General features: G+C 36.8%; 1 protein-coding gene across 1 annotated transcript in view; it reads right to left on the bottom strand.

Moving 5' to 3' along the window:
• The window catches only part of LOC146146530 (ephrin type-A receptor 4-B-like), a 70,962-nt gene extending 44,620 nt beyond the window's left edge, over nucleotides 1–26,342 (bottom strand). Inside the window, exons 1-7 of the mRNA XM_083387211.1 lie at nucleotides 26,040–26,342; nucleotides 14,151–14,215; nucleotides 8,506–8,663; nucleotides 7,933–8,056; nucleotides 3,482–3,592; nucleotides 1,694–1,852; nucleotides 1,156–1,273 (exon numbers count right to left, since the gene is read on the bottom strand). Of these exons, the coding sequence (XP_083243337.1) occupies nucleotides 1,156–1,273; nucleotides 1,694–1,852; nucleotides 3,482–3,592; nucleotides 7,933–8,056; nucleotides 8,506–8,663; nucleotides 14,151–14,215; nucleotides 26,040–26,109 (805 nt within the window). The 5' untranslated portion in view covers nucleotides 26,110–26,342. The remainder of the gene's footprint in view (nucleotides 1–1,155; nucleotides 1,274–1,693; nucleotides 1,853–3,481; nucleotides 3,593–7,932; nucleotides 8,057–8,505; nucleotides 8,664–14,150; nucleotides 14,216–26,039) is intronic.
• Nucleotides 26,343–26,672: the final 330 nt, after the last annotated feature.

The raw sequence follows: 26,672 nt of genomic DNA, 5'->3' as shown, positions 1-26,672 counted from the left end.
TCACCTCCTCGCTTTGTGCAGATTCTCAAAGGACAGGCGCCTTATCGCTAAACCTCGCCACTTTACTTTAAGCACATGGGAAGCAACTCTAAGCCTGTCGTGTGTCGCATTTAAGAACTTTGTTTAAGCGAGTCCAGCCCAGCAATATTTAACTTTTTACATGCGGTGAATGGTATGACAAAATAGAAAATCAAAAAATGTTTACCCCAAAAAAGTGTCAAAAATCGATAAAGTTACGCATAACATTTTAGTCAAATTTCCTTCTGTGCAATTGAGTTGTATGATTCTTTGTAAATAATAGTTTTTATTGCACAGGATTTACTTAATATACATATATCATGATCCAACAATCAGCATTAAAATAAATTAGACTAATGACCTATTTAAGGTTTGTTAGAAATAATTCTGCGAAAAATGAAATAAGTATCTAGTCATTAAATTCGTTTTAAATCCATTTGTTTATCGCTGTAATTTGTCGACAGGATCGTTACGAGCGTGCGTCAGACGGCATTTAAAGCTGGGTTTGATTGGAGCTATCAAGTTAATGCGATTGCGGGTTGAAAGTCGTGTGTATTCTGTCCATAGAAATCGGTAGCATAAACATTTTAATCGGCTTGTGCACGTGACACAATTCCCAACGATAACTGGGTGGCGGAATCCATTTATCTTCAAGTTTAAGAGGAAGAGATGAACAAAATGTCGGACTTATATTCAATTTTGTAATAGTGTATTGGTGCTGCTTGATCACGAGTTTTCAATTAGTGGATTTTTCATTTGAATTAAATAACATGTTTTTTTTTGCAGTATGTAAGCAGTTAAACACTAATTTATTTAGTTAAAAAAACTATATTTTCAAAAAGCAAGAGTCAACTGACCAAATGAACAATCCGAAAAAAAAAAATGTTCCAAGAATCAAATTTGTCAACATGAATCATATAAGTTTAACGTTTTTAGAACAGCGGTAATATTTTGAATCTGTTCTCAGAATTTTTTTACAGTATATCCAACCGTAAAACACCTTTTTACAACAATCCACCAAAGTTTAACGTCTTTGGAAAAGCGGTAACATTTCTGTGTTGCTACTTCGCTTATCACATTTATTTGCTATTTACACCCTGTCAAAAAATATTATTCTGGTAACACTAGTGTCCTTACCTGAGCATTTGGAGAGAGCTTTGTTTGACTCGTATCCTTCATTACAGACGCATATTCCAGATGGAACCGTCCAATCTCCCTCACCGTTGCAGTAGAAGGTGGGCGTTATACTAGAGGTCTGTGAAAGTTTGTTTGGTTAATGTTCCGATTTAAGTGGTTTGGGAGTCTTGGTAATATTCCTATAATTTTTAGTTTATACGTTTTGCACATTCGTGGCTACGAACTTTATAGTTTCACATTTTAAAACAGTAATTCTAATTTAATGCTGTTTAAAAAAAATTAGGCAAATATATATAAATAGGCCTTTCAAAACTTCGATATGACGATATTGATTCGCAAAAGGTAAGGGTTGTTTAAAAATTTTACTTTAAAATTGAAAGTCTTTCGTTGATTCTCTATAACAACCGAGTCTTAGCATTGAGCGTTTTTCGGTATCAAGCTTATGTAAAAAATATTTCCCGTAAAATTTCATTTTTAACAATTAAAAAGAGATATGAAATTTTAGAAAATTACAATTTTTCTCAAACATGAAACTTACCGGTGACGCGTTAGCTACGCAAGTTCCGGTCGATTCTTCCAGTGACGTCATTTCCGGTCCAGCGTTGGTCCTCCCGAACGAGGCGAGGTTGCTGATAGACTCGGGGCAGTATTTGTAGTAGACCCGGATGTGCATGATCGCCACACAAGCTCCCGTGTCCTAGAGGATCGAAGTAGTAAAGTATTTTACGGGTCGGTTGCGTCAAAATAATGAAACAAAAACTTATTTTTGCTGTTAAATCTATAAAAACAGCGTGCCATAATGACTTTAGCTTAAATCCCACATGCAGGATACGAAGCTTGCAATGGCATTTTTACTTTCTATATTTTATTTTTTGTTTCGCCAATTCACCGAAAAATAGTTCACGATTTTCGCACTATAGATGTTTAATCAAAATTGCAATATGTTTTGGTGTTATTTGTATGTAATATATAAAGATAGGCCTCGCTTTAGAAGTGACAAAAATACAATAAAATCTTATTTTTACCCAGGAGCATTAGTTTTGTTTTGGCTACAATTAAACGAGACAAAGAACCCCAAAGCAGCCCCAAGCAATGCACGTTCCATGTTGTGTAGGTTGACAGATTGTGGTCAACTCGTCTCCGGTTTCATCGCAAATCCATTCCTAACACCTCAACGTGTGAAAGAATCGTGTCTGATTGGTCGAGCCATTGTTTACATTTAAAATGAAAGTTTCGCGCCTCAAGTGTGTTTAATCTATAGGCTGTGTAATGCGGCCTGTTTTGGGTTCTTTTTAAAGTTTGATTTTTTTTGTTTTTGTGCTCTTTCTTTGCAACAGCTATAAAGACGATTTAACAGCAGTGAAATTATATGACCGCTTGTTTTAATCGGTTCCGTTACTTAGATTTTACAACAAACTTTGCATTTTACATAAAAAAAATAAATATGATTGCTTGATTACGCAGCTAAACACATATCCTTGCTTTTTTAGCCATTTTTCGGCTTTTCTCACGCAAAATAAATTGAAAGCAAGAGCCGGCCGCTTTTAAACTGGCCGTGTAAGTTGGCCAACTAAGATGGGAGGAAATATGGCGCGACATTTCAGGCACATTTTGCTTGTTCAGCAAACAAAGTCAGGGGCGCGATGAAAGTGTATTTGCTGAAGATAAGCACACTTCACTTGGGTTTTCACTTCATGGGTTTACTTAACGCTAGGTAATGTAGATGGATTACCAAAAGTCCATACTACTGAGCTTTAGAGTTTGGATGTATTCGATGGTTTTATAACTTTTACATGCGAATAGTTATTTATTCGAAGTTTCGTGACAACATTAAACCATGACCGCCATTTAAAAAAGTTAAATAACATAGGTTTAATTGAAATTCCATCAAATCAATGAATTGTTTTATTTGCATGTAAAATAGAATGAAATTTGCAAAACTCGTATAAGTTACATCAAAATGTTTTGAATTGTTTCAATTTTTATGCCTAGATGGTTTCTTCTAAAAAATTACTGCGCTTGAAACATAATACGATAATAGAACGTCCCTTGGGTAGATATGTTTTGCAAGGGTTATGAAAAAAGTGTTAGTATCAAATGCAAGCGACAGAGTACGATAAAAACAGCTATTTCCACCCCTATAAGAGACCCTTTTGTGAACGCATAAAATGAAAAAAAAGTTCTTTGTTAAAACGTGATCTTCCTCACCTGAACTGGTACAACAAAGCTTTATTTCCACCTTTATTAAAACGAATTACGCTTTGTGGACGCATAAAATGAAAAAAAAGTAAAATGTTAAAATTTTTGTAAGCGTCATTTTTTTCACCTGAACTGCCAGGTACAATCCCTTCTTCGTAATTGGTCCAATGTCCCTGGTTTCAAAGTTGGTGTCCACTGAACCGGGACGGAACCGCTGGTCGGCCGCTATAGTGTCAACCTGTGTGAAAATAACAGGGTATTTATTAAATTCGGGAACGATTTGGAAATTGCTTTAAGCCGGATGTAGCAATTTAAAAATTTAATAAACCGCACATCATTTATTTATAAAGTATGGCTAAATTGGGCTACGTTGAGGTTTGTCTGTTTTTAGAATAAAATAACTTAACCAAGTGTATAACGCTACACGCAAAATATAACAGGGCTAAAGTGCAACAAATTAACACAATATGGAAAAAAATTGCTTAGACAGAAGTAAAGTAAGTTTGAGTGGAAAACGATCTGTTTTCTTAAATTAAGGCCGCATGGATTTTACTATTAAATATACGCATACGTGGAACCATATATGGAACTGCACAGGGCGCTTTTCTGTATAAACGTGAAAATACAGGTTTTAATCATCAGGCAGGTTAAGTGTATTAAACCTAGAACCAGAATTGGACAACTAGATTTATTTTAGCTTTTTAAAATTAGATCAGAATTAGAATTAGAGCATTTTGAGTTTTCTCAAATTAGATTGAAATTAGAATTACCGAACTCCTAAAGAAATCTAATTTCAACTAGAATTTGAACTAGAATCACGTTTAGTTTTTACAACCAATTTAATTTAATCACAATTTATTCTTATAAGAACGTGAATGGTAAATATGTGTGTGCTAATTTATATGCATTTTTATGCTTTTTAGCCTGTAAAAATGACATGCAAGTCGTTCCAACCAGAAAATTTTAATTGAAATTCTGTGTTTGAATTGAGAGACTAAAAAAGCCGTTGGACAAAGTAGCATTTTTGGTACAATCCAAATTAGATTAAAACTAGAATTAGCCGAATTTTGCTCTAATTCAATGAATTAGAAAACTAGAATTATCTAGTTGTCCAAGTCTGCCTAGAACAAACACTTTCATTACATATAGTTGGCTGGTCAGCGGGTAACAAAAGTACAGTTCCAAATTTATATGCTAGTTAAAACTATCACACAATGCTTTCCTGACGGCAATTGCCATTTTACAACAAGCAGCATTCCTCATGGTAAAGGCGTTTAAGGCATGGAAACGTTTTGCGTTTTGTAGATTAGATTTGCGCGAATCGATAGAGCAGAGGTGACGGTAAATCTATCATGACAAATTCTTAAATGCAGGAAGTCAAACAAGTGGATTTGATTTCACATCAAGAAGGAAAATCGATACGACGGTGAAATACAACCGCTTCACTTTGAATCAAGCTTGTATAGATAGGAGAGAACCTTTCAGTGCTGTATTGACTTAATGCAAAACTTGGAAACTGTTGTTTTTATGTGGCCTATAAACGTTAATTTCACGCAACTATAAAATGTAGCTTGCTATATGTTTCTTCTATCGCAAATAGAAATGCTGAGCAATTGTGCTAGAGAAGCAAACTTTCGACGCAATAACTTCCACAAGGTTTGACTTGGCTATTTTATAATTAAAAATTCACGTCGTAAAAGATGAATTTCTGTTTGCAAGAATTCCTTATGGCAACAAATAAAACATTTTACACCGTTGCTTCTAATTTTATCACAACAAAAATGTCTTTTAAAGTCTTTAAACCGGTAGTGGATAGAGGGTGACATTTAAGAGAGGAGTTTTTATACCGGCGGAAAACTTAACCGTAAATTGAAATTCATTTTATTTTGTTTTTGTGTCAAATGGGAGGGGGCTTGAATGCAACTTGCAACTTGATAAGCACATATATCCGCATTCCACGGTTTATGTGTGGATATTTGTGTTGGTGGGTGGAAATAAAAAAACTAGATGGCTTTCATAAAAAAATGGGTTTTAAAGTGGCCTACTGACAAAAAAAATTGAAACAAAAGTTGAATCCTAACACATTAGAAGGTCAAAAAAAAAATGGTCAAAGGCTCATATTTTAAAAATGCTTCAAATTTGCCAAACGGCTTAGTGTGAGATGAAAACGAACTACAATTAAATAGTTGTGTCACCCTTTCTGATTTCATTTTTGTGAATACCCGCAATTTTTAACAATAGTTTATCAAACAAAAACGTAAAAAAGCTTAAAAAATTTCAAAACTCAATATACCTAGCTTCTTTCAAGTTTAAGTATTTGGCAGAAACCTATGCGAAGTGTTTCCCATTCGTCTATCTTGACGACAGAATACAATTAATCCACCAGATCGTATCGAAATCAACCTTTACAACCCAAAACCTTTTAGAACCCGTTCTAACTAATGGTCTACACTTCACATTAAAGAACATGTCAGTACCGAATTAAATCCAATCTGTGCAAAGCGTAGAAACGAAGTAATGACAAAGGTGTGTGCAGATGAACTGGCTTAGTAAAAAGGTTGATCACTGAAGGCGTTTCAGATCACAAAAGGCTGATGGTGCTGAGGATTAGTAAGTCTATAAATCAGTAACCGTACAATGGCTGGAAGATAAGGCTGCCAGAAGCTTCCATATGTCTTGATTACAGGGTTAAGTTGCGGTTAAGTGAACTACAACTGGCGATAGAAGTGTGCTGTGAAGCAACAGTTAAGCCCCAACTCTACTTTGTGGTTTGGCTTCTAGTAAAGCGGCCTTTTTCTAATCTTGGGTCAAAACCTCAATGAGGGGCGCGAGCAAGAAGGTTTAAGATTTCATAAAGATAAGAGCCTTTCGGAAACTCTGTATCCAAGTATTACGTGCAACTAAAAAAACAATAATTTCAATAAACAAAATATTAAAATTTACGAAATAATTGTCACTATATTTTATTAGAGCTTATTCCTAGGGTAGGTTTACATCATGTATTATGTTCGTTGACCATTTCTCTATTATGCCAGATAATTAATTAGTTGATAGCTGGGGTAAACGTTTTTATCTTAAGGAACATAAAATGATTTGATAAACTTCATCACTGTAATTATAGATACAACAAAAAGAGAAAAAATGTTAACCAGCTTCTAAACTTGTGAAAAAATAATATAAAATATTTGATTCAAACCATATATGCAAGCTGGCGCATGTAAAATATTCGCCGAACGAAAGACCTTTTAACATTTCTTAAACGCCAAATACCAGTAGAAACACGAAACCAGCGGACATGGAGGCCTGGTATTGACAACAGCAGCCTGTTTCAAGCCACAAGTTGGCTTAAAGATCGATATTCTGCTTGTCACCAGCCCGTATTTGAACAACTGCGCAGACACTTTGTTCAGCGACCTGCTAATCCTATTAGTAAGCCGTCGCATTAAATGCTCGGTTGGGCAAAGAACCAACACGTTCACACTAAAGTTTTCAAGCCTTATATGGTTCGTAAACCACGAACAGAAATCCTCAAAACCCGCGGCCTTAGCTCATTAATCAGCTCATTAATAAAATACAGTTTTGTATTAACGTTTACGCCTGTTTTTGTAATATTGGCAGGTAAGCACAGTTTGGCCTACAATAATCAAATTAAAAGAAATATTTCCTTACGCGATTAATCAAATCTTGTTTTTTTACTAGTTCTAAGATGGCTTCCTACTCTAAGCCTCTGCTTATTAGCCCCATTAATAACACAGTACCCACAAGAGTGGTAGACATATATATTTAAAAGGCGGTATTTTGTAAACGCGAACGATTTATGCACGAATTGTTTATATAGGCTAAAACAACCCGAGTGTGCAACCATTAACTTGTTTTAGCAACAAGATTAACTTTGAATTCCTCCACGCATTGTTTAGTTATTAGCCACTCAGTAGAAATTTTCAAATAAATCAAACAAGAAGTTTAAGCGATGATCTGTTCGAGTATCTTTACTAATATTAAAAACAGTGTGCGCTGGTGTGGTGGAGAAACAAACAACAACGTGGATATTTTTTATTCTTAAAGTAAACCTGCGTTAAGGCTAATGCGCTTTTTAATTTGCTTTTCTGCTAGAGCCATATTCATTACAATTAATTTCGTGTAATGTTTCTTGAAAATTTTAATTAGCTTTTCAAAAGGCTACACTGGGTGAATATGTCACATTCTTTTAAAGCCAACTTAATTAAAAAAATAACGTTTGTATCATATGTACAGCGCTAACTGTAACTGAAAAACATGCAACGGACTGGTGTGGAATAATTGCTGCGTTTGTCTTTCTAAACTTTGCAACAGTCTTTTAATTTTCGGCTTTTTGCGTTGTCGTACTTTACACTTTTCCACGACAGTCATATTTATGCATGAGGCAAATACAGGCAAGTAATGCATAATATTAATCATCTTCACATATAGCCACGTTTAGTTTGATAATTCCACGAAACTTTAAAGTAGGTGCGTTTATTTCACATTTCCAAATATTACCAGACATTCTAAGTTTTTCTGCATTATGCCTTGTTGGTTGTTTAAACCGTTTTGACGAACCTTGATATAAGCTCCCTCTCTCCAAGGGGGGAAAGTGGTGGACGCCTCGTCGCGGTCTGTTTCGTAATAATACAAGTTGAAAGTCTCTTTGCAAGTCGCAACGTTGGGGACATCCTCGCAAGATCTGCAATAAATATTGCATTTGTTAATGGAAAGCTAACAACCAACAACTTTGACATTTTTGACTTGAATTATTGAGAAATTACCACGTTGCATGCTGTTATCAATTTGCAAACTAAATAAACACACCCAAAATACGTGGCTACATTACAATCAAAATTGGCGAATCAAATTGCGTAGCAGTTATTAAATTTTATTTGAAGATACGTGAATGTGAACTCGTCAATTCATCAGACAAAAAATCAGACAAAAGAGAATAAATTTCGGCCACGACTTTCGCTATTTGCGGTACATAATCACCCACTCTAGGAATTGGATGTTAAAAGGCCAGTAAACCGTAATAAAAACCTACCATTTTTTAGGCATATGCCAATAGAAGTGAAATTTTGTTTCCCTGTATTTTATTAAATTGCTTCAATGTTAACAAAATTCAAAACTTCATTCTTAACCCACCTTATAGTAAACTCGATTTCGACGTAGACCCTCTGAGCTCCTTCCACCGGAATATAATCACTTCTTATCCAGTTGTCCTGGTTTGGCTTCCTGATCTGACAAACCATGTGCATCCGACGATCGTTCCCACGAGCATCCTCACTCGTCATTTCTTGCCACTAGAGGGACACACGATAAGATAAATGATAATTTGTTGCTAAAATACGGACACAGTAGCAACTATTCAACGGAGAGTTTTATCGAGTTAGTTGACCCTGAAGGTATAAGGGATTCAGGTTACAAGAAAAAATAGAAAATACCAACAACAGAAGATTGCCACGTTATGCAAACAAAAAAATGATTCACAATTTACAAGAAATTCAGCTTTTTGGTGAATACAGAATAAAATCATACATCAGGGACGGAAAAAAAGCTTTAATGTACAGTACACTACTTTTATGGTGTCTAAGGTTGTGGAATGTGTTTAAGTTTGTTGTTGCTTTTTTGACATATGAGGCCTGATCAATAATGAGTTAAATATAGACTCATCTATACATCGATGAAACAACACTTACTGTAAAACAGGAAACACAAATATCTTTGGTATGTTTCTCATTTTAATCATTTTTTATAATATTTTCTTATTTTTTGCAAATATTTAACCATATTTTGGGTTCAGAAGCCGTTAAAAGGTTATAGATAAAGATGTTCGAGAGGAAGTGAAGAATCGATATAGCGATGATAAAATTCAGCAAACACACAATTGTTTGAAGAAACGTCTTCGCAAGGAATGCATAAATTAGCGGTGTTCAACGAACTGGAACGTTGGTGAATTATTCCCGCAACGGTTGAGCGCGTTTCGTCAAATTGCAAACGGAACCTGAAGCCGATAAATTGATTCAGGCTTAATTTGTCGTTTCAATTCTCCCAATAAATCAGCGTTTTCTTGGTTCGCGAAAAGGAATTATTTAGATGCAAAACACGGAACTGGCAATTTAGCGGGAGCTCCACACACTTGCGTATTGGATTGCTCGCGCGTTCTATTGTTCGTAACAGACCTCGACAACAAACCCAGTCCAACAGCGCATCGCGTCGCCCTTTGTTACATCACTGAGGTAGCAATTGCACGAAACTGCCATTTGCTCGCTGCGTGAAATGTCGCCTTGTGTGTAGCGCGACACGCGTAACGCTGTACGCGACACTCGGAAGCGACACTTGAAACAATAAAGGGTGAATTTCGAACAAAGAGCACTGTGCTTTAGGGGGCAAGTTTACTTCCGGTAACCTGGTCACGATTAGCTGGGAATTTTTTACGGTTTCTAAAACCTTGAAATACGCATTTTAACCGAAACTGTTTTAAATAAAAAAATGTTATTTTTAAACAAATCTATTTTATACTTTAACCACCCATTTTTAAACTGGTAAAATATTCACCTTTGCATTTATAAAATTATACCTAAGAATGACTATTAGAAAATTTATATACACGTTTAAAAAACACATATTGATACTATGCTAAGAAATGTCTAAACTAGAACGATATCGTTTTCTGATTGCATGAGATCCACATTTTTATCTAAAACAACAGATGGTTCTGATATCCCTGTGGATTTTGTACAGAAGCACACAGAAACGTTATTCGTGGCAGATGGTAGACCAATAAGGATAATGCCACGTTAAAGTGGGCTGCGCTAAATTGGAACATGTAGGCCGCTTTAAAGTTTAAACACAGCTATAGAAAACACAATAGGCGAACTTGATAATGAATCTCGAAGCCAAAATAGAACGACTAAATCGACATCATCTTGATAAAGACGTTTCGATACGAACTTAAAAAAAACACATTAACTGATGCGAGATATTAAACCAGGTTTAGTTTGTTTTCAAACAATCTGTGAAATGCAGATTCCGACGCAGACATACGCTTCGAAACTTGGCTAGGTCTAATTTAAAGCGTACGAGTGCAACGCCTGCATACTTTTTATGATGGTTAATCACCAACCCAACGTAAGCAAGTGCAACTAAATTCTCAACCCAGTCTTGGAACTTCTAAAAATAGCTTCAACTTCCCGGTTTTCACGAGCTCGGTTGAGTTGTGGTCGGTGTGGCAAATAACTGGTAACCTTAAACCAAGGAACCCTGATACTTGGACAGCTGGAAGGGATCCTATCATTACGTGCAAAGATTTTTCCCAGCATACGAAACCCACAACACAGTTTAAAATGTGCGAATATGGGATCTATGGGGTTCGCTAGGTTCTATAAAAAGGTTTACCCATTGAAGGGTTAGAACTTAGAATCATTGAATTGTAGTCGGGATTGTTATTGATTGATTTTGGGTTAAATTTGGTAAAGTGATTAAACTGGTGAAATTTGTTGCATTTTGTTAGTTTCCTAAATTTGTAAGATTTTCATGTTGAAAGTGGATATCTTTATTCGAAACGTTCACAAAATACTGCCCTACTTCTTTGTGGGTATTGATATTCTTACTAAAACTCCAACGGCCTTTATGCTATGAATTTTTTTTATCAGACTCGACTGTACGTTTAAACTTGGATTTAGGCAGTGTTTCTTCAAAGTAAGTTGAGTAATAAATATATCTGGCATCATATTTATAAAATTCCCTATACCACACATTCTATAAATGGGTGCCATCCCCTACGGCAGGGGTTCTCCTTAAACTTTTTCTAACGCGAAATGTTGGTTCGCGTGGACAATGGATTTCTAGAGATGACGTCATAAATTGATGTCATAAAACCAGTAGATTAAAAAATCCACTGTTTTCGGTCCAAAAAATGTGGAACGGAAATAGAGTCTAAATACATTCAAGGAGATGGCGCTAAAGATTTTTTTTAATTAAACTATTTTTAATTCAGTTTTCAAATATACACCAAGATTTTAATTAAGCCTGAGTGGAGCCTTAAAACTAGTCCATGGGTCCCAGTTTAAGAAGCCCTGCCCTCTGGCCAAGCACCCACTTTAAACATTGGAGTGACCACCCAGGGTACAATTAATACCTTTTCTTATCTTCCAGGTCCTTCAGTGCCCACTACCCTAGATCGATAACCGCGCAGTACAAGGCACACATACTACCACCGCTTCTTGTGGGTTCTACGAAGACAAATGTCCAACGCAAGTGACCGTAACATGTTTAAACGACCTAGTTCTGCAGCCTCTGCTAGTCGTCAATCGGCCTTCATTAAGTCAAAGTACTTGCTAGTTGCTCGGCAGCATCTTGCAAGCCAGGCAAACCTGTTGTATCTCCACTAACGCCTCGTTAACTTCGCATTGCCCTCGCACCACTTCAAAGACCGATAAGAGTTGAAAAAATTGGGACAAAATGTTGAAACGCCAGGAAATATGCTGTTGCTACCAGGCATAGTGTATACTGAAAGAAGTTCAGGCACTTATTTGTTTTATCCCTTGAAACATCAGTTTGTTTCGTAGTAAACGCATAAAATAAATATCAAATTATTACAAAGGCAGTCGCATTGTGCAAGTGTTCTTTTAAAACAATACGCATTACCAAGTCACTATGGTTTAAAGTTTTCAGATAACAAAGCCTAAACAAAAGGTTGAAAAATAATAACATACAAGATACCTGCTTTTATGGTATTAATTCATTTAGGTCTATTGGGGCAAGCTATTTTTTACAGGGTGGGAAATACTTTGTGCTTCAGGACAAGACAGGGCAAGATAGTTAAAACAAGAAGAGCGTTTGTAAGTTAAAAAAGTGTCGAGATATTATCAGACGATTAATGGTCATCGCTAGAACTGGAATCGCTTGTTGATTGATTGAGAGGGCCAGGGCCGATTGACAGGCTTCTAGTGATCTTATAGCCAAAAATAGTTGGTCAAAAACGGTCTTTGGGCAAGCCAATGATACCATTTCTCGGGCAGTTGTTAAAATAATCTCAATATTGTTTATTTTAGGATATACGCCTGTTCCAATACTTTCAGTTGTTGATTTTTTCTCAATTACGTACGATCAAAAAAAACCATAAATGTTTAAATAAATTGATTCGAATCACGTTTTTTGCAGAACTGATGAATAAAAAAGGTGTTTTACAGCGAAGACTTGGGCAACCCAATTCTGCAAGCCGAACGTTTTGTAAATAAAGAAAAATGAAATTGGCATAACTAAGTTGGAATTTAATTAATATAAATTAATGCAATTCTCTCAAAATAGGAAAAATCTTGCTCAGAACCAATATTCTATAAATTTAAATAAACATATTAAAACGAACTGCAGTCGGCGACCAAACCAAATCAAACAGCCACATATGGGTTGAGAAACACTGTAATACATCGTTAAATCGTTTTGAACTTTTTTATTACTTTTCTAAACCTGCCTAAAGCATTTTAGGTTTTTTATCGGTGACCAGGATAAGTGTGGATGGCGAGGGGTTGAAAGAAGCTTTGCACCCCAGATAACAACCTTTTCAAGTGGTTGGAGCTATACCAAGTGAAAGCTATCGAGCCGACAATTTATCAACGACATTCCAAGGCACTTTCACTGAGTGCAATCCAATTTAGTTGGGACCTCAAGCCTACTACAATCAGCATCTTGTTAAAGTCGATTGGCGAGAAGGCCTGTTGTAAGGCGCCGTAGAACATAAAGCCCGTTTGTCAGCGAGCTCGATATGCGACTGATAAGTAAATCGCATCTGCGTGGAAAGTTGGTCAAAACTCGTGGGAAGATTTGAAACAAGAAAATTGCGTTTATTGTTGTCCATTCATGGGAACATTACTTACATTAATTGCCTAAAAACTATGAAAAAAGTTCACTAGTGGACATTGAAAACTTAATAATATGATTTATATGGTGTTTTCTTTTAATCACTTTTAACAATTAAAAGTTAAAACCAATAAAAAGCATTTATTTGATTTTAAATACTATTTCGATTTTTTTTTCCAAACCTAACAAGATTGCAATTCAGGTAATATTTGTGTTTGTTAACTTGCCAATTGTACATATCATAATATATAAATAGATGTATTACATATCAATGTGTGACAAATCAAATGCCATCTAATTTAACCCAGAGACGAAATAACTCGGTTTTCTTGGGAGACAATTTGCAAACAAAATAAGTTGAGCAAACCAGAGCCCACACTACATTCCGCGCGCACTGTGTCGTAACAAAGGAAACCATTGTTGCAGTGGGGCGTAACGAGGGGGTTGAGGGGGGTCCATCACAGGGGCCAGGGCAGCAGTAAAGGGGTCTAACCCCGTCTTTTTAGGGGGTTAATGGGGTATGTAAGCCCCCAGCGTCAATCCCCACGAGAAGGTGGTGATTTAGTAGCGATGGTTAAGAATGACCTGTCGTTGTTAATCCGGGAGCGGAATCGGCCATTTATTTGTAAAACTTGTTAGCGCGGAATGAGTTAAGACGCTCTGCCTGAATGACTTTAATCTATAGGGTATAGGTTTCGCAATTTCTACTAACATTTTTTTAATTGGTTTGGTCGTGTTGGGATTTTTGCGTTCTGCCGTTTTTGCGTTAAGTTTATGGGAAATCGCATGTATCTTTATTAATAAGTAGAATTGTGTGTTTTGTTTTTGTAACACTGAATACTGATGGTTCCAAATCACCTTTTGACATCAAATCAAATTGCAAAACAAACAACGGGTTATTTTTTATCGAGTGTAAAAAGCAATCTTACCTCTGATCCTGGTGAAAGTGTCCATCCCAGGTCGGATAGAGCGGTTCTCGTATCAAGAAGAATATCTAAAAACAAGAGCGACATTAAGTTGAATGCATACGAACTTAGTTTGTCGTAAAAGAATCCTTAGGCCTAATTAATTAAAAAATACTTGATTTTTTAATTTTAATAGCTTAATTATTCTTCCTGTAGACAAAAATACAGTTAAAACAGGTAGTTTTGTTTGGAATGCATTTTGCAAGATACTAAAAGTATGAAACCCATATAATACGAGTAAAGTAGATTTTCGTATTTAAAATGTTAAGCAATCAGTTAATGAATGTATTAACCAAAACTTTTATAACTGTTAACGAAATACATTTTTGTCATATAGCAAACAAAATGTCGGTATAAATGACATTGCAAGTTTCGTTTTATTAAAGAGTTTACGTAATTTATAAACCTAAAGAAACATCAGTTCCAGTTTTACTGAAGAGTTTATGAAGCCACAAAGTTGATAAACCAAGAGGAATTTTCGACAAAGGCGCTCAATTGGTAAAGCAATCACTCCCGTTAGTCGAGAGATGAAACGGGTTGACCGAATTTCTCTTCGCTTCTACTCAAGTCACTTTAGGAGAGGGGCAAACCTTACGTGACATTCCTAACTCGGAGCAGCTTAACACAAATCAGGACCTTTCAAGCCAACTCCAAGGATTTCGACTTCCTGGGCTCGGCACACTTAATTGCAGAGAAACTACGATGCTTTGGCTCCAGGAATTCAGTTTTGTGCTCATTTGAGTGTTCTAAAGGGTTTACTTACGATGTTTTTTTTTCAGCCCCTTTATTATTTGTTTTCAAAGTTTGATTTTCAATAAATTCTTAGAAATTTGATATACTAGGTTTTCTTTAATACAAAAAAACTCTTACTTTTTACTTAAATAAAACTTAACGCACTCTCTTAAACAAATAACTTCTGTGCCGTCAATGTCAGTGAAAATATCATTCAAAGAGCAAAAGCAAATATGGAGCGACAAGATTAAACATTCGCGTTGATCAGTGATATATAAAACCGACAAAAGTCACATTGTGTCGTTTCATTGTTTACCCTAGGAACTTGAATTCTACCCGTTCCAGAACAACGCAAACATCAAACAATCGGGCAATTATCGGTCAACAATCGGAGAACAATCGAACAAAGAAATTCGAATCGAACAGAAGAACAAACGGTTTTAAAAGTCACCCTTAGGGCGCCGAATCAACAATCTAACTAAATAGATTTTAAATATTAAGCAAAAAGTTGATAAAGAATGTCCTTGTATTGGCATTTTGTGAGGGTTTAGTCAGCGAATTGGCACACAAGCGAATCGGAGTTAAGTCTGTGTTTAGTCTGGGGAAATGTCACGCTTCTACAGCACGGATGTGGGTATCTTGTGGCGACCAGGAATGCTGGGTGCTTCGCGGGGCTAAATGTTTACCAAAAAATCAAATTGCAAAGAACAGAAATGGATTGGGGTAAAATGCGGAAACATGTGGCGTTAAAACGATATTTAGAACAACTGGCAGTACCAAGTTGTTTGAAATTAGATAATTCTAAAGACTATCTTGGGTTTTCTATTAGTTACTCTGAATAAACGCTACGTAACATCGTGGTACAAAGTTTTTTCCGGTAAGCATTTAAAAGCAGCTGGTAATACGGTCTGGTGCGTGTTTTAAACAAAGTTGAGCTTCGGAAATCCAAGACTTCCCAATCGATAAACAGGAACAAGGCAAAACAAATGAAAGTGCGGGAAAATGTAGGAAAATTTCTCCAACTCAACAATATTATATGCGAAATATTGGAGGCAAAACACTTGGGACAATAATTTAGCAATATAAAAATGCACAGAAACGTTTTTTTTTAAGTCTGTGGTGATACGGATTGGAAATAACACACGACCCTTGAACTCCTGACCTCTGAACCTCGCTTGAAAGCCTGTGTGGCTTGGCTTCGAATAAAGGCAGCGGATATAACACTTAAGACCCCAGCTGAAACTTCTCGGGGGCCCACAAAAGCACTTTGAATAGCTTGGTTTTAAAACGTGCTTTGAATGATTTTTTCACCCTGGCAAGTTTTCGGAAATACTCGAAAATCAGCTGGTTCACTTTACACGAAAGGCTTTTGAGTTATTTCCAATATATTGGCTGCAATACGATTTTAATGTTAAACTTGTAAGTGACACAAAATGCGTAAACATTGTAGTTACCGACACAATTTAAAATGGATTTTAAACCCTTTGAAATTATAAAACCTAATTTCGGTATACAACAAAACATTTGTTTAGTTAAAAAAAGCAGTAAAACAATCATATTTCAAATGTTTTAATTCCAATTTTACCGTCATTAAAACGTATGTCGATAATAATTAAAAAACAATTTAAAAGTATTAGCACGACAGTTTTGTTCGAAAGGCGATAACACCTCAAGATTTTTTTTCCGGCGAACAACAAACTAGATTTAGCAAGCTGCAAAAATCGCAATATGGGGGATATATCAGGAAAAGGAAGGTCGTTTATTGAAGAAAATATATGCCAGAGACCCTTTTGGATTTACTGGTTTTTTTTTTTTCAAATAGACTGTTAAATTAAGAAAGTGACCAACACAGTACGTCAGAACGTTTTAAAAGATCCTTTAACAGCTAAACAACCCATTTGAACCCCCTCCAAAATCACACACTCTTCAAACCAGATTTGCTCAGCTGCAAACAGGCCCAATCTGGAGAAGAAAGTATCTAAATTCTAAATCAAAAGCGGTCATATTAAGGAAAATAATGCCCGGGTCAGGCTTAGAGTCTTTCGTGGATTTACTTGATAAAACTGATTTACAGATTTTTAAGAAAAATTGTAGTCAATTGAGTAAACAAGATTTAACAAAACTTACTTAAAGACACCCAGCACGCCACCCCCAAACTCTCGTCCAAACTACCCCCACCATTTCCACAGGCCCTGGCGCAGTAAATATTTGGCGTCCCATATCTTTCATGCTTGCACCATCTCTAAATTGGGACTTAAATTACACGCGATCAATTATTGATGGCAGAATAAGGCTTGTCACTTAATAACGCGTATTTAGCTTTAATTTGTCGGCTCGGTTCTTATTGAAGAACAGAAGCTGTAAGAGCTCGTAAAGTTTTACGACGGCCCAAAAAGACTCACTGTCAGTAAAAGTAAAAAAGGGTAAAAGAGCCTTATAAAAGAACCTTTGATTTTTTTAATAGTAAAACAGTTGTGCAAGATATCAACGACCAAATGTATTTGGAGAACGAAAGGTAAAGTAACTAATAATAATTATCGTCTGTTATTGTTTGTTCATCCCCTAAAAACTAATTATTAGGTAAACTACCCCAATTTTCTGTTAAGAGACAAGCTTTTCTTTAAAACAAATATATTTGTTCGCAATATCACCAATATTTTAGTAATCTTAAATCCCGATAAAATTCCCTTTTTTGAAACAAAGGGTATTTATAAATGCTGAGAAGGGTCTTAATCCCCGGGTATTCCCCTCTCACCAGCAACATTAAAACCCCGAACGCCGTATTCCAAAAAGAACTTGGGACCATTGTGGGGGTTAATATTGTCGATAGATTGTGACGTCATAGCGTAGGCGAGAAGTTCCCCAAGGTACCATGTGACCCCCCCACCCCCCGATTGTTTGTGCGGGGGAGGCAATAAACCTGAGTACATACAGACATCACGGAACACACATAGACTTGATACGGCACTAGGGCGTCGGTTGGGCGATAGAAAGCTCGTAAAAGTGAGTTTCGTGTCTCCATTGAGCGGATGTGAAACTTGACTTAGTTTAGTGCGTGTTTATTACTGGCATTTATGCTTAATGTTGGCGCCGCCGAGTATTTACTATTACCTTGTGAATTCTAACATATGAAGGGGTTAAAAAAAACCTAACATACTTGAATAAGATAGCGATGCTTAAATCACTCAGCATGAAATAATACGTTTACTTTGCTCTTTATATAACCGTTATGCGAAAAATATCTGGTAGCCAGAGTCGATTTATTTTAAATGTATTAAAAATTTTTTATAAAGTGGTTGTAAATGCTCTAATATTTCGTTATATAATAATTGATGGATGTCCGATAATATCAGATCGGAGCCGATACCCGATTTCAAGTGTACTATCGGTAATCGTCCAATATTAGGGTGGCTAGTGATGTGGAATAAATGTAATCTAAATATATTCAAACGTGTAGAACAAAACAAAAGCGCTTCAAAATTTAGATCAAACAGTTAAACAGTTTAATTTTTGGTTTTAAATTGAGTTATGGGCGTTAAAAAGGCGCTACTGTTTTAAAGCATACAAAGGTGCTGAAAATAACCGTGGAAATTGCGACCAGATCGTTTGAAGTAAGCTCGCAAACTGGACAAAGTCACGTAAATAGGATAACTACAGTCGCGATTTCCTTTTGTGGCCAAGAGTCGTTACTCGGATAGCCCCGAGCAGTTTGTGCGAATAATGCTCGACTACAGACTGTCATCTTCCAATTGCCTTTACAAAGCAGGATGCGACGGACAACACGGGCAGTAATTTGGCTCGTTATAGAAATCATCGCCGAAATTTCGCCATCAAAAGAAACTTGACGTTGGAAGAATCATTTGGACAATTCACATGGCATCTGTGTTGTCGGTCAATTTATCATTACGTTTTTCAACGCATTTGTCAGCTTTGCTTTACATGAAGCGGTGTTTAGATGTTTTGCTCATATTTTAACCCTGGTCCTGGACACTATAGGCTCTTTTTTATTGTGGACACTTTTCTATCGATTTCACAACTCAAGATGTATATAGCACAGAAAAAGACCATTTTTGTTAACTGGCCAAAATTGTAGAAAAACAACACGACAGCTTAAAACTAATCCTTTCTAACCAGAGTACTTCTCATAACGTTTGGTCGCCAAAAACTTGAGTTCAATAGGTAGTACTAAGATTACAATCATAATTTGAAAGTTTTTGTATCTACGTGGTTAACCAAAAACGTACTCCGAGAAAATTGTAACTTTCGACCTTGTTACGCATCAGATACTTAAATTAATGTCCAAGAACTTGACTGTAAATAATTTGCCAAAGTTTACAATGCCACATGTTTAAAAGAGATACTTAACAACTATGATAAGACTCTTTATATTGGAGGCAAACAAGTAGCCTTGTTGTGCCTTAAATCAATATATTTATGAAAACAAAATATCATGGTTTCCTTAGATTTAATAAACGGGCTGATATTAAAATGCTCAAGTGATGCGTGAGGTTATGTAAGTACGTCACCCTAACCAAGCTTTCCCCACCATCTTACAGCGCAATAATGGCAGGGATCCGAGACCTGTGATGGGAAATTAATGACTTTGACAGAGTCATTTTTCACCAAAGTCGAACAACAAGCCACGCTACGATTTGGCAACATGAACAAAGTCACGATTCTCCAGCAGAGTTGCATTGCACGCTTATCGCCTACTTGTATCTAAACGTCGAAAGCTCGATTACACAATAAACAGCTTATAGAGGCAAAGTTCTTGGATTACGATGGAATCCTCTGATCCCTGACATACGAGAGCGGTGTGTTATGCCACTGTCGCGCGCCGATGATTGATACGTCACAATGCATTATGAAAAGAGCAATTGACCTATAAATAATACCCTATGTGGTGTAGGTTGTAATTTGGGGCACGGCATTGCACAATTTTAACCAGAAATGAGAATGAAATAGAATTCTTATTGGCCTGATATCGCCATACTTCAGGTAATTTTGTGACAAAATGACTAAAACGGCGACTTTTATTTGTAATTTGAAAAAAGGGTGTAGCCACAAAACATTTGGCTCCAAAATAACTTTTTTCCAAACTTTTAGGACAAAATCTTCGTTTTTAAACGACGCCTATTTATTTTTTAACAAGGAACTTGCTATTTCCAGAAGAAAAAAAACGTTTTAAATTAGGCGCGAATTGTTGTTGAAACTTTGCGTGCAATAGCCATGTCCGTGGAATTTAAAAAAAAAAACGAATTAAAATTTGTCGCTCCAGCCGGATTTTGCTACTGTCTTCGTGCCCTAATAAGGCGCCAAATATCCCAAGTAAGTTTTAACTTGAACTCTTCCAATGAGGCACATCTCCAATTACGTCAACCGCAGCCAGCGTAATTTCGCTTCCAGTTCGGAATTTGGTTTTATTGTTTCGCTCACAGTCGACAGTCTTAGCTTTTTATGTCAAATTTTTACTGCCTTTTGACAACCCACGCTAAATTTCAATCCTCGGGTGTATTAAATTCACTCTGTCTCTGAATTTCAATTCTGTGCTTTTTTATTAATTTCATAAGGGGTATATTGCAAAAATGGGGCCGGTGACTTTAGATGCCAGAAACACTGACCTTGCGGTTTTCAGGTTCAGCGACCATTTTTGCAACAATGAGGTTCACAGTTTTCTAAATTGCGAAGCGAGAAGGGCTGCTTTAAATTGGCATTCTGGGGCCTGCTTTACAATTTCTAGGGTATGCTTTACTTGGGGTCTGGGGAATAGTAATTCCGCCATAAATACAGGCATTTTCCCGCCGACGCCAGTTGGGTGTTCTACATGTGAGGTTGTTTTAAAAACTATATAAAACTAATGGACAATATATTCTAGGGAAAGGGGAGAAAAGAGGCGTTGTTGAAAGACGTTGAAAAAGTACTAATTGTGTAAAAGTCTCAACAAACCATGCATTATTAGTGACCCCATACTGGTTGAAGTTTGTAGAAAGATGTCGATACAATTTTAATGATGCATTGGCAATTGGACTCATTTCAAGTTCCATAAATATTGCTATTTTTATAAAATGAACACCTAAGTTTACCAGAAACTACATTATAGACATTTCAAAGAACGTTGGTCGTCTATAACGTGATTGCGTAAGATAAAACTCGTTTCTCACTCCTTGATCGATGATATAGAGTCATTTTCACCAAACCACAAACAATTGTGCGAATGAAAATGTGAAAAAAAGTGATTTTTACCTCTCTATCAGACGACTCATCAGGAGAATCGCGGCGTAGGCGCTATGTGCAATGTGACTGGCACGAACGGCCGAATATAGCAAAGTAAACACAGACAGTCGATTTACAACCGGCGTGATAAAACGTCACCCTAACGCCGAACATCTTTACATAACGTCATCACTCAACTCTATAGTTTACGGCGCTTTCCAAAACTTGACATCTCCTACACGGGCGTTTTAGAAGGACTAGGCCCCATTCAAGCGTACTTTTGTATTTTTAAGCATTTGCATGTTTATATAGTCACTTTAAAACTCTTATGGATGTATTTAAAACTAGTTTTGCGACATTTTCGAACTGCCATGTGAAAGGCCATCGTCAAATCGTTATTCCACCATTATAAAGTTATTGGTTAATGAATATTTTCTCCCTTAGGTAATTTTAGTAGGGTGAAAAAGTCGCCCGGCCGTTGTAAAACTTTAATTGGCCGAAAGGGAACCTATTCTATATCGAACTAAGATCTTCGTCTGCAAACAATAAAACCCCGATGAAAAGGAGCCCGTGAGGTCTGTGTGAGTTTTGTGTGAAGTGGAACAAAGATTAGAAACTTGAATCACAGAAAACGTGCATGGGTGGCAGAGCCGGACTAAAAATCATTATTTCGGCGCTAACCTTTTTACATGTGACTTTTAGTGTGAATGTGTACAAAGGTGGACAAAAATACGTAAAAAATACGCATATTTTTCGCAAGCTCAGTGGTGTAAAGCTAATTTTAACGCAATTTAGCAAGGAAAGATAAAAAATTTAAGATTTTTTTGCGTTTTTAACAAATAAAAACACTTGCAAAAAAACAACTTCGCTAATCAAGGATTCCATGGTTTGGAAAGTCCCCTCCCCCTTCTATATCGACCCCCAGTGTTTGTCATCGATCAAGAAGCGTTTTACGACGTCTGGAAAGCTGCGTGGAAATTGGTAAACATCGTCCAAGCGTCACTATCGCTCGTTGTGTGTGAAACGCTTATCGCTCTACGCACGCACGCACTATGTGGATGGCACATTAACGACGTTGCGTCGGTTAAGCCTGGATTTCACAAACCTTGTCTGCACCCCTATTCATTTAAACTTTTTCGTGATTGATTTACAGTAAAAACAGGAAACTTTTTCATGAGTAATTTTCAGACTTTCCTGGCATAATTAACTTCAGTCGTTTTTATAAAATGTAAAGAGGAATTTATTACAAAATGGCATCATCGGATTCTTGTTCAACTTTTCTTGTTGTACGCTTTTACACTCATTTCCTGAAGTGATGTGGAGTTGGGATTGTGTTTTGCGTTAGTTTAAAGATATTTACATATCGGAATTGAAACGGGTACAATTTACATAAATGTAACACTTGTGTGAAAGTGATATACAGTCGTACCAGCGACCCATAAAGCTCAGCGACCTCCAGTTTGGAATCTCTCGGTTAAACTGCGCCGTACGTTTGTGCCCTTTACTTGTGTAGGTTGGGATTACCCTGTAGCCATGTGCGTGCTTATTACCACAGCTAGAAGGTTAGAGTGTATCGCCTTACAAAATACACATCGTCACAACTCTTTACGTGGGATGATAATAGTATTTCTCTCGCACTTCCCTGCCATTACAGACATCGCCGCAAAAATGCCATGGCATAGTTCTAAAGAATTGAAATGTAATTTGGAAATGTATTTTTTCTATCTAGGAATATATCGCAGCGAAAAACATGGAAATATTATCCTTCTGACAACCTTAACACAATATTTGTCGATAAAAATGATATTTGCAGGTGGTATTTGAGCGGGAGCTTTTGAATTGCAAATACGAGGGTGTATGAAAAATAAAACCAGACGAGGCATCATTAAAACCTTCAGTTATATTTTAACCAGAAAAATTCGGGTAATTTCAGTATAAGGCAAAGGTACAACACTGTCCGAAACAAAAATTATATAATTTCGCGGCAACTTGGATTTACAAAAAGTAAAGATTTTCACAGGTTAAAGGTAGGCCACTGGCAACTTACAAGAGCAGAAAAACGCCTAAAATACGTAATATACCCTGTTTTAGAGGCTACTCAACACCAAGTAAAGTTTCATTAACGAATTTGACCAGTACAAGGTAAATCTACAATCAAATTTAAAAAAATTTATACTTTTAGACAAATGGACTTAAAATATTTAGACGCCAATAAAGTCAAAAATACCCAATATTTTCTGCCCTAGGGGCGGGTCAAGACCATGTAAAGTACCAGTTCATAACCGCTCACCACAAGCACGACATTAAACGGGAGAAAAAAAAACCTGGTTAGATTTTCGTCGGCAACGTTTTACCGAACTAGGGCCGCATTATATCTGGTGTGCAACAGACCCTTCGCAATCTACTCAATTTCAGTGACTCGATAAGCTAGCGATGAAAATCGGCTCTCAACATTGAGGCAAAACCTGGCTCAAATCCAACTTAAGTTTGCGGGATTGTGTTATCCGTAATATTTTCAGAGCGGAAATATCGAAGTTATTATTTGCTAAACGAAGCACAAATGCAGGTTTGTACGCGATTCTTGCAACAATTAGCGATTATAGAATTGATAAAATACGAAAGACAAACAAAATTTTAACCCTTATTTTTTTAATACGCAATGAGCAGTGGCGTATTGCTGCTGTCTTCGTTTCACTCGCAATGACAAATGCGTTTTCATTCCATTAAAACATATCTTTGCTGACATTACACGTTTTAAGGGGATTGCAAAACCAGCTTTGTATTCATATTAAAGCAAAATCGTAATATATAGGCGATTATCAATTATTCTATCTAGACGTTCCAAATAACGTCTACCAATACATTTAATACCGTATGAAACCAGCACGGTTTTATAAGGTTTAGCAACAAATTGCAGGCTGACAAAGTTGTCTGGTTTAACTTGGTGACTCAACATGGGTTGTAAAACCATGGCTGAATTGCGTAAATTAATCAGGTATCGGATCGGCACCGATAATAAGACTTTGCATCAAGTATATTTCGGACATACTTTAAAAAAAAAAATTACTTTGTAAACAGAACTGGGCCTGACGTGTTTTTTTGTATTTCCAGGATTTTATGCCAGGAAGATTTACAAAAGGGAACATGGTAAAACTGTGTTTTACGAGCTCTCTGTGTTAAACTACACGACTGACGAGTTTGGTGTTAGCTGCTGGTAACCCGACACCTCAGTGGGTCAAAGGTGAACGTGCCAACTCATACCTGCACCTTGCATGACTGAGTGATGTATGTAGGCGTATTGTACAACACATGTTTGTGTGTGAATCATGACATTTAATAGGGTAGTCATGGGGTTTGGGGCGTTGTTGGAGCCTTTTAATATCATAAACCCCCTTTAAGTTAAGTTCTTACCAAGATGGTTAACACTCGAATGTTTTCAAAACCTTTAATGAAGCCTTGGTTTGCGGCAACGGCCAGTATCTAAAGGTGGTATTTTAATTTGATTAGTCTAAAACTGGTCTGAGTTCTTGGGGCTGTGGTAGTGATTCATCAGCTAAGGGTAAACATAGACTCGTGTGTCAACCAAAGGTTTCCGATATATGACCCTGTTTCCACTAGAATCACCAGGTTTTCCGCCAATCCCTTATTACCAGTCATTTCCTGAGGCTTTACGCTGCGTAAGCAACGTGATACAATCCTACTTTGGACATAACAGCTATACTTTACCGCGTGGGGGTTAATGAACTAGACGAGGTATAGTAATGACGACCAACTCTTTTCCATAAATAGAAAAAAAAGTAGAAAAAATGGTTCAAACGCACAGAGTTAGGGTACATTGTACGAGTGTTCCAATACCACAATGAGCATTACAACGTCATAATGTCTAAAGGTTGTAATATTTAACAAAGCTCTTAAACAATACGATAATGCCGTGCAAACGTTTCGAACAAGCCAATGTCTTTTTAAACATCGTATGGTGCTTTTGGTAGAGTGATCTGAGCAAAAAGGTATTTTGGCCAAACGTGGCGTACTGTATACAAACTTTCAAGCAGAAGCTAATAATTTGCCAGCAGAACCAGGTGTGTATCCCGGTTGTGACCTTTACATAACCGCACAAGCAAAGTGCGACGTCGGAAAACACGCAATTACAATCACAGGGCGGTTGCAAGAACTAGCCTGTTCTCAGTGCCGGCACTCTTTTTAAAATATTAATTAAAGTATGAAAAAAGTTCAAAAGCGGCGAAAAATGATTTTGCTTTGGAAATAGCTGTATACATTTGATTAGGGAGTAGTTAAATTACATAAAATCACTGAATTTCGGTCAAAATGAAACCTTGCAATTATAAAGGGCCGTTAAAACTGGCCAATCGTTCCCGGATGGATCAAAACTGAAATTGTCGGTCGCTTTTCAACTATTTCGCCTCGGGCACTTGTAGCGATGCAACCGACAATTACAAAGCAGACGAAACGTTGTTGTGTGGCGAGTAAAATTTGCGGGGAAAAGGGAACTGCAGGCCCGCCGATGAAATTAAACCGACCACGAGATGTGTTAACCTGACCGGCGCTCAATTGTGTTATAATTCAGGTTTAAAATTAAGCATTCAATCACAATTGGCCAAGTAGAAACCTTTGTAATCCGACAAGTAACAATTCGCACATCTTTAACTTGAACTGTAGATAGTTTATCACTCTTAAAAACGACGAAAAAGCAACATGGCATATAAGTTGTCCGAAAACAACTAAAAAGCCAGGTTTGTAAGTTCCAAAGGGAATCACACAAACTATATGTTGAATAAACACATTTGACCATTTTAAGGCGAACTTTACACGTTAAATAAACACAAATCGGACGATTTTAATGAGGAGTTTACAACCAAACCTCGAAAACAAATTACAAGTTTGACTTACCTTCTTTTCCAACGATAAGTCCAATTGTAGCCAGCAGTACAAGCAAGGCTAAATTCGCACCGGGCAACATTTTCTATCCTTCTGTTGTCTTCAGCGATGCATAAAATCCCCTGCAAAAATTCTAATCCACTGTCTCCCGCGGCGCTCACTTCTGTGACGTAACAGTGATGTCGGCGACGCTCCTTTGTTTAATGTTGTGTCGCGACGTTTTTAGTTTGCGAAGCGCCGGTAAATTGCCGCTATATAAATGGCACAGAGACGTTGGCAGACTGGGAGTCGGCTGCTTAAACCACAAAGTCTCCCAAGTGATTTCTACAATCTCCTGGCTGTGAGTAAAGTGCAAGTTAATAATTACCACTGTCTATGTTTGTGTGTGTGTCGTCATAATGGCGCAACAATAGTTCCCTTTTGAAAAATGCTTATGTCAATTCAACTCAAATTACATGCCTTACGTTTGGGGTTACACGAGTATTGTGAAGTTTGAGTTTAAAGTGGCAACGGCAAACTAATTTAAGTAAAAACAAAAACGTTACAAAACATTGGAAAAATGTACATAACTTGATCAGGCCAATTGTTAACTGTTATTTTCTGCTATTTCATTGGCGATATCCGAACATATCTCCACCAAATAAT

The sequence above is a fragment of the Ascidiella aspersa genome, chromosome 4 (genome assembly GCF_963924565.1).
Source record: "Ascidiella aspersa chromosome 4, kaAscAspe10.2, whole genome shotgun sequence".
Taxonomy (NCBI): domain Eukaryota; kingdom Metazoa; phylum Chordata; class Ascidiacea; order Phlebobranchia; family Ascidiidae; genus Ascidiella; species Ascidiella aspersa.
This window is presented reverse-complemented; position numbering and strand designations above follow the sequence as displayed.